Source organism: Zootoca vivipara, chromosome 3 (assembly GCF_965207765.1).
Source record: "Zootoca vivipara chromosome 3, rZooViv2.hap1.1, whole genome shotgun sequence".
NCBI classification, from domain to species: domain Eukaryota; kingdom Metazoa; phylum Chordata; class Lepidosauria; order Squamata; family Lacertidae; genus Zootoca; species Zootoca vivipara.
The window spans coordinates 63149415-63160755 of NC_142586.1; the positions used below are offsets into that span (position 1 = coordinate 63149415).

Genomic DNA, 11341 nt, shown 5'->3' on the forward strand with positions numbered 1-11341 from the left:
GCTTCTCGGAGAGGCTGCTGCGGGTAGACGGCGCCCTCTCACCAAAGGGAGGCAGAGATGGCAGTGCCAACGAGCAGCCTCCGCTTGCTTTTGCCCGGGAGAGTAGCACGCAGCGCAAGCTTATCGAGGGAAAGCGGCTGCTCAGGCGGGCGGAGCGCCTGGGCAATGATATGCATATGAACGTGTCGCTGAGAGAGCTAGAGGGCTGCGGCAGCTGTTTCTTGCAACTACCCGGTAGTTTCGTTGCTCGGTTGACGGCGAGCAATAGGTGGCTGCAAGGAACAGCTGGTCTCTACTCATGGGTCGCTTCTCCCTCGCCTGCTCTGGCTGTCGGGGGACGACGGATTGGGCCCATTTGGTGGAAGTAAGCAGAGGACAGAACCAGGCCAAAGCATTCTGATACCTTCGGCTTTGCCAAATCGGCAAATCCCCCCCCCCCCACCCCATTCTTCAGGGAAACAGTCTTCAGCCCTTTCAGATCCAGGACCCACTCTTCACCCAAACATGCAGTTGGGGACACATTCCTTAAACTTACCGTGCATTTGCATGGTGGTAGCGCTCCTGTTGTGGCCCACCTTGGATCGGGCCACAACTCACAAGTGGCATAGGCCTGTTTAACCCTAACTGAAAACTTATTGTGGAGGTAAAAATATAGCCTTCACATGGTTTCTGTAACAGGACAGCCTTCTTTGGAGTGCATCAGTGCCTACCCACCCACCTATGCCAAACAAAAACTCCAAACAGCTCTTGGTCCTATACACCTGGAGGGGGGTTGGAGCAAACTATTCACCTTTGGTTTAAAAGGCTCACTTGGACTCATAGACCCTTCTCTTGGCAGCCCTGCTTACAGCTATCAAGGCAGCTTTATTATTCAGTAAATATGTTCAAGTTTTATAATAATTGTTTAAGCACTCAGGTGTAGGGGGGAAAAACAACTTCTATTGACAGTTTAATAAAAAAGTTTTCTCATAAATGATACATGCAGCCAGTGGTTTCTCAACAATTTTACAAGCAGTTGTGTTTTTTAATTGATAAGGCTGTTGAACCTTAGCACACTTACTTCCAAGTAAAAATTCATAGTAACAGTGCTAATCTAAATGGAATTTGTATGACAGACCAAATATTGGACTTATTGTCAGATACAGTAAGTGTTGGAGGTATGCAGTCTCACATTAAAGTTACTATTTAAAACCATTCCATGGCTTACTATTAAAATTTTGAAGTCTGTTTCCGTTTTCCTTTGCCAAGATTTATACTTTTCCCAGCTTTGATTAGAAGTATTGTAACCTAATTGGTACATAAAAATGCAACGTAAGTCTCCCCTAAACAAGCATTTGTTCAGAAATTTAGCCTATTGCCACAATCAGTAACCTAAACATTAATTATCATATACTCTTCATAATTACTGGAGAACTGTAAAAGTGGCTGAACTATCCTTTTAAATTTTTGAGCTTTAGGTAGCTTATTGCAAAGAAGAGTTGGCAACCCATGAACTAGATAGAAATGACAATTATTTTTCTTTTATGTAACACGGTTAAAAAATCGAGGCTGCAATGTGAATTGTAGTTTATCTGCCATCATAAATTATTCCCCTAGTTTAATTACAACTAGAAAATGTATGTATTTCAGCATTTAGAAGTTCAGAATCAGCTTTGGTGGAGATAAAATTATGCAAATAGGTTTTTTTTAACATAAATAGATTCTGCATCAGTTCCATATACAAGACATGATCCTAAAACATCTAAACTATTCACAGATAATGTTGGATTTGGAATTAAATTTGTGATCTCCATGCGGTCTTTAGTGGGATCATTGCTCAGCCAGGCACTTGTTACAGATTGATTAACTGCACTGTGAGGCAGATATGTAGTAGTACTTCTCCCACCTAAAATAAAACACAAAATGAGTTAATTTTTAACTTAAATGCAGAAATTAGAAAATCATTGTTCTCCACAGCAAATGTGATGGTTAACCGTTGTTCATGTTGTTAACAGTTGGAAGTATTTGGCTTTGCTGCTAACATCACAGAAATGTAGCCTACACCTCTTGCCTTCTCAACTTAGGGATGGGGTGGCGCTGTGGTCTAAACCCCTGAGCCTCTTGGACTTGCCAATCAGAAGGTCGGTGGTTCGAATCTGTCCCAGCTCCTCCCAACCTAGCAGTTCAAAAGCACACCAGTGCAAGTAGATAAATAGGTATCGCTGTGGTGGGAAGGCAAACGGCGTTCCGTGCACTCTGGTTTCCATCATGGTATTCCACTGCGCCAGAAGTGGTTTAGTCATGCTGGCCACATGACCCGGAAAGTTGTCTGTGGACAAACACCGCTCCCTTGGCCTGAAGGCGAGATGAGTACCGCAACCCCAGAGTCTCCTTTGACTGGACCTAACCATCCAGGATCCTTTACCTTTTTTACCTTTACCTTCTCAACTTATGAGAGCCTAGTACAACAGCGAGACATGGTCCCTAGAGCCAGTTCCAGTTTGTAGGCTATCAGCTGTATTTTATACCAACTGCAGTTTCCAAACAGTTTTCAAAGACAGACAGATGCACATTACAGTAGTTCAGTATACAGGTTACCAGTCCATCCTATTCATTACCTATGAGGTCCTAAATGGTTTGGGACTTGGCTATCTGAAGGACTGCCTTCCAACACATGAACACTTCATTCTTCAGGTCTTGTCCATATCCTCTTGACAAGTTAGGCAAGTTGCCTTGAAGTCAGGCAAGTGGTAATGGGAAGAGGATTTACTCTGTCATAGTGCCTCATGTATTAAATGCTCTCCCCAGGGAAACTTCCCTAGCATCAACCTTAATTTCTTTTTGGTGGCAGGCAAAGACTTCATTGCCAATATGTTTCAACAGATTTTATACAGTAGATGGTTTAAGTTGTTATGACTGCTGAATTTTATGATTTTTACGAGTTTTATTATTGGAAATTATATTTTTTTATCGAGTTTTACTATTTGGGTTGTATGCTTCTCTTTCACCAAAGGGCTGCCTATAAATAAAATACAGAGTAGCAGCAGCATGGGCAAAACCACTGTTCTTCAGGTGCTACACATGTTATGTTACATAATGCAACACATTATTTCCTTCTCTTCCCCTGACTCATCTCTCTGTTTTAAAAATTCATGGCTTAGCCTTCAACCACTTGATTTCAAGGGGATCTCTTCCACCCAGCTTTCAAAATTTGAGCCTTTCATTCTAGCACCTTCTTTTCTACATTTGTGTGTTTCCTTCAAGCACTACCAACCTTTCACTTCCATTACCAAAGCAGCAAGTCACTGCTGAAAGTTTCATTCCCCAAAAGAGTGACTGTAAACATACCACATCACCACACCAACTTGGGAAATTGGCACCAGATACTGTACTGCTTTCACCACAGAATCCCTTTGTATGTATATATTTCCTCCCTCCTCACATCAAATAGAGGTGGTATAGCAGAGGAACATCAGGCCAGTTTACAAACTTGAAATGTAGATTGTGCCAAGTTTTATTGCTCTATCTTAATTTGGCTAGGGACATAGCACATTAGAAATAAACAGAAAATGCCAAATTGAACATCACAACGGAAGAATTCTCTAAAGATGAACAGACACAAAAATGTTGTAACATCTATACTTGACATGTTGTCCTATGCTTTTTCCTCTACACTCACTCCCAAGTCTACTGACAAAAGATAAGCTCCTTCAAGTTTCTCAAAAATAGGAAATTTACCTGTGTGAAGGAATGATTTTCTTTCAGAAATGTCAGTGGAAACATCCCAGTGCCACAGAGTTCCATCTTCTGAACAAGTGAACAGATGATCAGGATTGGAAGGATGAAAGTGGACTTCCCATACTGAACAAGTAAACAAATTTTATTGCAATATACACTAATCTGGACATAATAAGGATACTATATAGCCAGAAGGCATGCAACATTTTACAATAATAGACTATTTATAGAGGCTGAGTCTGATACAATGAGCCTAAGTAAAGTAGAACAGAAGCTTGACTTTTTACAAAGTAGACTCATACTGTATATTTTTCCTATGAACTACCGTGTTTCTCATATTTTAAGGCATCCCTACAAAATAAGGCATGGCAGGATTTTCCTGAGGTGGAAAAATATAAGGCATACCTCGAAAATAAGCCGTACCGGGTGGTGGAAGAAGGTCTGTGGCAAAGAAGGGTTGCTGCTGCCGCGTTAACCCCCGAGACCTGGCTGCAGCCTCAGCGCGCAGCGCGTGCAGCCCCAGAACCCGGCTGTAGCCTTTGCGCGTGGACACCCGGGACCCGGCTGCAGCCTTTGCCTGCCGCGCGCGCAACCCCAGGACCCGGCTGCAGCCTCTGCCTGCCGCGCGTGCAGCCCCAGGACCCGGCTGCAGCTTCTGCCTTGCGCGCGTGCAGCCCCAGGACCCGGCTGCAGCCTCTGCCTGCCGCGCACGCAGCCCCAGGACCCGGCTGCAGCCTCTGCCTGCCGCGCGCGAAGACCCGGTGGGAGCAGGTCTGTGGTCTGTACAGATACCGGTACCAGTACTTATTTTTTAATTAAGACATCCCTTGAAAATAAGCCATGCTGTGTTTTTTTCAGGAAAAAATTAATATAAGACATGACTTATAATATGAGAAACACGGTACGAAATGATTTTGTGTATGCACACTGCCTCTGGAACAGAACCCTCACATGGGGTTTGATTGTAGCTTTTCCTGAAATGAAATTTTATTGAGAAAATTCAGTGAAATCTGTATTGTTCCCTCTTGAGCACCTTATAAGGGCATTCTACTGCCTAGACTATGTTCCCAAGTTACAGTTGCTGCACTCTTGTATATTTTGTAAAATGTGCCATAGTTTCTGTGCCAACTCTCGTGTTTCCCAGCAGAACAGGGGGTGACTGTACTGGGAATAGGTTCTATTTAAGAATTTTGTAATAAATTCTCTTACTCATTCATGTTCTGGAAGAGCTAATTCCCTGAATACAGAATAGTTTGCTGATATGAATACACACACATGCCCCTGAGTTCACTTGCAATGCTACAATTCTATTACAGTACTCTATGAATCTGGGGACCCAGTGATAAGAAAGGCTGGCTTAGAGTCATTTCTCTTTTACCTCATAGCTTGTATACATGGACACACCACAACCATTTGAATAACTGGAGGTTGTACAGACCTCCCAAACATATACCCATGTATATGCCAAGGAGGAGAGATACAAGGGTCTATTGAGCTCTATGGAAATCCTGCCTTGGCCAAGTACTCTGCTCATGTGTGGAAGGCTTGTATCTCTAGTTGTTGACATTAAGAATTACACTTGTTTGTATCGGTACTTACATTCTGCGTCATGAGCATTTAGCAAGGAAACTGGCACGCCACCTTGTCTTACATCCCAAATACTCAACATTCCATCTTGGCTGCCTGTGGCTACAATGTGCTGCTGACTAGGATGCCTATCCACACAGTGCAATGGAACTCTTTCCCCTGTCCTGCAAGGCAAGAGGAACACACATTTTAATGGGGAATCAAACAGGCTGTAATCCAGGAAGTAAATGACATTTAGCTATAGTGCTTGGTTTTAACAGCATTCCTTATCTGAGAGTACATGCTTACAATGAAAATATCTGTGAAGGCTCATTTCCTTGCTGTCTGAAATCCCATACTTTTAGCTGGCCAATGGAATTGACTGTCAGGATCTCTGTTGTGCGAAGCTGAGTAACTGCATGGAGTGTACTGCTGTCAGCATTATCTACAGAAAATTAGACAAAAAAAGTTCATATAATCTAAAAATGTCTCACTCTTAGCAAGCATTGCTTGTTTATATATCAGAAAAGCAGAGTGAACAATTGTTTCTAAGAAGTAGCTGTAGGATTTACCCCAGGAGATTAAATGTTCTAGAGAGAATTTTCTGGCATGTAAACTACTAGCTGTATATACTAATATACCTTCTCATTAAGAGTACACTAAGGCTGTAATCCTATAGCCATTTACCTGGGAGTAATCCCCACATAATTCAATATTACTGTTTCTGAGATATTGCCCACACTTCTGTCTACCAAGAGAGTCGGGAATTTTTGTAGTGCTTATTAAAGTGCAAAGAATCCAATTAGAAGCTTCATGAAAGTAAAGGTCAAGTATTTTAAAGTGCACATGGCCCTTATCAGTGTCTTCACAAAAGATCAACACGAGAATAACTTCATTGGTGTATGAGAGAAGAGTGTTGCCTCCCTGAGAACTGCTGGCTGGTTTGTTATGCCACTTTTCATCATTAAATATCTCAACAGTTAAGTGGCCAGTAGCAATTTAGATTTTGTTAAATGGCTAAACGGTTTTGGTCTACAGCTTCCATTTTCCTGAAGCTATTGTTTCTTGTTCACTTTCCTAACCATTACTACAAAAGCACTCTTTTAACCATATGCCTGTCTGTAGGTCCCTGAGAATATTCTTTACTCTAAAAAAAACCTAATAATTTTATTAGAGAATGTTTTTAATGACAAAGCAAAGTATAGGCATTGCAGCAGAGTATACCATTCCCATGGAAATTGAATGTGTGCAGATGGAGTTTTAACAACTAATAGCAAGTACTAACATACAGTATGGCGAAGCATGAGCTATACTTCAGTTCAAACAGGAGAGCTGTCAGTTTAGAAAATGTTTATCCCATTGCTTAAAAACATTCAAAACACCTTAGCATGTAGATTAAGGCAGATGACAAAGGGCACCATCCAAAATTTAATGTCTTCCTGAGCCTCAATGAACTGGTAGTTTATAGAGTAAGGTAAGCAATACTGCACATGGCAATTGATGTCTCACATTCCAGTAAATCACATTCCAGTGTTTCATAGTTGTATATACTTTGTTCTAAAAGTGTACCTAATATTCTTGTTGCCTACAGCTATGATTAAGTTCACATAAAAATGGCACTCCTGGATCCTCCAATGACTCCCCAGGCAATTGTTTCATTTTTATCCTGAGCTTTCAAAGGCCAGCAGGAAGGTTTACAACAATACGTTGCACAAATATTTAGGACTTGAGCTCAAATTACTTACCTATAGTACGTTTAGCTTCCTTATGGTCAACTTCAAACACATTTATCCTACCATCTTCACCAACAGTAAAGATTTCAGGACTGTTGCATATGATCCCAGTGCATGATGCACTGCCACCAGATGCATCATAGTAATGTGCATTTTTCCATTTCTGGTTTAAAGACAGAGTCTAAAAGACAAAAGAGAAGATCAAACAGCCACGCTATGTGGAAAAAGTTAGTATCTAAATTTAGAGCTGCGATGCATACATTCAAGTTCAAAACCTCATCAGATATAAAAGGTTTTTGGGTGGCTTTACACAAATTACCACTTAGGCTAAACCAATTTACAGAGGGCGGTAAGACAGCATAAATGTGAATTGTAAATAAAATGGTATAGTGAAAAATGCCACAGAAGTAACAACTACGTAAGTTAGCTACCCTGTACTAAAGTTTCAAGTTTCAGGATAACAATACTGTATATGTATTATATAAATTGCCAGTAAATATATCTTCAGTTTTGCAAGCAGACACGTACTATATTTCTGGCTTCTCCTATACACCGCACATCTTCCAAAGGATTTTTAAAATGTTTGAAGTTCAAATGCATGAGTGACATGTCCACGTTTCAAGGAAGCGACCCAGAGGTATTCTGTTTCCAACTTTCCTGGTAACTAGGATATGTTGGATGGGCAGCATCATGAAAACCTTAATTAATGGTTTATCACAGATGTGCAAGTGGCTCTCACTTCACTTCCTTTCTAACATACTCAGGAGCTACAAATCACAATCCCTAACTTAGTGTTACATCCAAATTGGCAATCATGGTTTGTTTCACTCCAAACCGCAATGTCAAGTTAAGGTTAGTTCTTGACTTAATTATGTATTTTCTGGAGAAAAAGATGCTAAACCATGGGTTGTGGAATGTTGCTTCTTCAAGGGGGAGAGCAAAACAGACGTAATCTCCATGTTCAGGGCAAACCATTTGTTATTGTTAACACAAGCAAATTGGGTCAGTGTGTACACACTCACAATTAGCTTGTCACAGTTAGCTTCCAAAAAGCCTACTGTTTTTCAAAGCCTCAGTGCAGCAAGAAGGCAGGAGAGAATGAATATGTGTATGCTGCATGACAGCATCAGCAGATTTATGTGTGTTGGCCACACCATCAGCTCTAGCTCCACTCTGGTCACACTTACTTTCATTTTGAACCCAATGGCATGTGGCCCCAGAAAGCTGGCTATGAGGGAATGCAGCCCCTGGGTTGAAAAAGGTTCCCCACCCTGATATACAACATTTCAGGTCAGTGCCTTGCAGTTATTTATCATGAGTAACCAACTCCTAGGAAATCAGATTGCCAGACATGTCCCACCAAACCATTCTGCAGAAATGGTTTTGCATTTAATTTGAAAGACTGATTACACACAGCAAGTCAAATGGTAAGTTATTAGCAGATATTCAAGGACAAGGGCAAATAATTATGGATGGAATTCAACATAGCGTTAGGTGGGGTATGTACACAGGGAATGAGGTCTGCTCATGCAAACGGGTTTCCAGTTTTTTCCACCTGCACACCTCCCAAATACATTCCAGGAATTCCAACCCACCAGAACAGATTTAGGGAGTGTACAGGAGGGAGAGAAGGTCCAATTGCATGTCATTTAATGACTTAGCTGAATCTCATCCATTGTTTATTTATACACTATCTTTAGATAAAATAATCTCTGAGATAGCTTATAACGTGTTAAAAATACACAAGTACCCAGTGATCCTTATTCTTCTGGCCAATGACAGAGTCTGGCCCTTGCTTCTATAGTTCCATAACTGCTGATAGTTGGAGCATAGCCTTTGATGAAGTTCCAGACACATTTTTTTGGGGGGGGCATCTAATATAGGACTACATTGTAAGTGTTCTAATGAAGTAGAAATGTTTCACTGTTTTCTTTTGTATACTGAGCTTTATATTAACAGCACAATCATAAGCAGTAGTACTCAGAAGATTAATGGTGATTAGAACTGCAGACTACTCCACAATGAAGGTTTTGTCAACATTAATGTATACTCAGCTAATATACATCAACACAAACCAGAAGAGTTGTATGGCTATAGTTCTCATAAAATGTTTCTAAAGCTGCCTAGAGATCACACAATTATGCTTTAAGTCAACTAAGTGCAAGAGAAAGAACTAACCACTTCTCCTAGAGTTTTTTTTAGCTGTCATTTATATTTAACAGCTTCACGCTTGTTTATTCTAGACACGCAGAGCAACTGTCGTAGTAGCTGAAAGTTAATACTATTTACCTGATTATTTTGATGATGTCTGAATATGGTCACACTTCCAGTGGATGAAGCAGTCACAATTCTCTCCTGATCCAAAAACTAAGGGAGAAGTAACCCTCAAACATGTTAACACACAAATCTGTATTTACACAAGATTTGATAAGCAAATTGTATCAGTGTCTCATATTTAATTTCCCAAACTGTGGAAGTTAGGAACTCCCTTTCTTACTGGTATAACTACAACACCTTAAACTTTCTTAACACAGAAATTAAATGCCATTAAGAGCTATTTTTATAGCACTTTTACCTCCATATCCATAACATCACCACTGTGTTCAATATCACATAGCAGATGTGGTTCTCCATTATATTCTCCATTTGGGGTCAAACTTCCGAAGTCTCCAACAGACCAAATTGAAATCTTATTTTCCTGTAGGATTACAAGAAAAGCAAGCTCTTGTACCAGTATAAGAAAAACCAAACTTGGATAGCAACCTACTTCAGCTACACTTCGTTTTTCTTGCCAAGCTAAAAAAAAGCGTCCCAAATACCATACTATCATCAATATATGGAGCTAAAAGGTAGATACAGAACACTATACAGTATATTGTGCACACCACATAGAGGTAAAAAGAATGGAAACACAAAACTGCTGGATTTTCTTTTTTACACACATAGTACCCACTGAACTATACCTACTGAATAGACAGCTTTCAAGGTTTCTATAATTTTGTACAAAAGCTTTCAGTGATCACATAATCTATTTTATTGCATTAGTGAGGAGAGGGACCAAACAGAGTGAAAACTATTAAATTACACTTCCAACGCAGAATGAAATGCTTATTAGTACCTATGTGCCAGTTATTTCTAAGCCACCCCACACCTTAATTACAAATGGCTAGTAGTTGTTTTAATCGTTCATTTTAAAAAGGGGGGGGGAAGAGTTCATTTTCTAGGGAAACCCAGCCAGATGGGCGGGGTATAAATTTATTTATTTATTTATTTATTTTTATTTATTATCATCCTAACATCCTCACTGACTCGGGGAGCTCAACAGTTAAATAAGAACAGGCAGAATCACACAAAGCACAAAAACCGCCCAGTTAAATCGTAACTACTACGGTACTACCATACACGCGCCGTTGAATACACTAAAGAAAAAAATATGGGGTCTGGGGCTTCGACGGACCTCTGAGTCTAAGCGAATACAGCTCCACCCCCGATTCAGACACGGAAAACATGCACGTAGGAATGGAAAGCACCGAAGACGGGGAGAGAGAGTGGTGCACCCAACCTTTCCAAGGCAGCTCACCCTGAGGCCACAGGAGAGAGGGGCGGGGGTGGAAAGGGGTGGAAAACCGCGTTACCTCGTTATCCCACGAGCCGGTAGCGAAGACCTCGGGAGGCTGCAGGGCAGTAGCAGACACGGGCCGCCAGCGGGCCTTACTAACTTTCTGGGACACGTACTTGGCAGCCACATCCTCCATGCTTAAGCGGGGAGAACCCGCCGCGTCTTACCTCCGCCGGCTTTCAAATGCGCCCCCTTGATTGGCTGACACACGTCACGGGAGACGGCGAAGGAAGCGGGACAAAAGCCTGCCAGGACCGCGCTGCTCTCTCTCAAGGAGGCGTCATACTCCCGATATTACTGGGGGGAGTAACGCGGGATGCTCTACCTTTGGCTTTTCCTTTCGTTTTCTAATAGCTAGAATTGCAGGAAATGCTGAGGTGGGATGTGAAGCATCTCCAGACGTTCCTTCCTTGGCGGTTTTTCCCAGGACGTGGTGGTGATGCCCCACATCTCGTGATATGTCAATATTGAGCATCCTAATGGCACGAGGGAAGGCTTGGCTCCCTGCCATCCTTCTTCTTGGCCACCATCCCATTATATGCTACTATGGACGTAGCCAGGATTTATGTTAGGACAGGGGCAGGACACCCACCCACCTGTCATCATCAACTGGCTCTGTCTAGCAGATTCGGAATAAAATGTCTCAACAACAGTTGTTTTAAATTACTTTCTTTTCACCCCAAGTGCTCAGGAAAATATCTCAAAA

The 11341-nt window shown here is 41.5% G+C and overlaps 1 protein-coding gene across 1 annotated transcript; it reads right to left on the reverse strand.

Annotated features, from left to right (window-relative positions):
- Positions 1 to 919: 919 nt before the first annotated feature.
- On the reverse strand, positions 920 to 10834 carry NUP43 (nucleoporin 43). Its single transcript, XM_035108774.3, has 8 exons — positions 10652 to 10834; positions 9592 to 9714; positions 9306 to 9383; positions 7029 to 7197; positions 5593 to 5728; positions 5317 to 5468; positions 3718 to 3840; positions 920 to 1885 (listed from the first exon to the last, which is right to left on the reverse strand). Exons 1-8 carry the CDS (start codon positions 10769 to 10771, stop codon positions 1668 to 1670), a joined length of 1119 nt encoding a protein of 372 aa, XP_034964665.1. The 5' UTR covers positions 10772 to 10834; the 3' UTR covers positions 920 to 1667.
- Positions 10835 to 11341: the final 507 nt, after the last annotated feature.

Excerpts from the sequence above, each read along its gene's own strand:
- NUP43 (XM_035108774.3), bottom strand. The coding sequence starts at position 10,771 with ATGGAGGATGTGGCTGCCAAGTACGTGTCCCAGAAAGTTAGTAAGGCC. Across the intron at positions 5,469-5,592 it reads CCTTCACAGATATTTTCATT|GACAGGGGAAAGAGTTCCAT; the intron begins GTAAGCATGTAC and ends CTTGCCTTGCAG. Across the intron at positions 1,886-3,717 it reads AAAATCATTCCTTCACACAG|GTGGGAGAAGTACTACTACA; the intron begins GTAAATTTCCTA and ends GTTTTATTTTAG.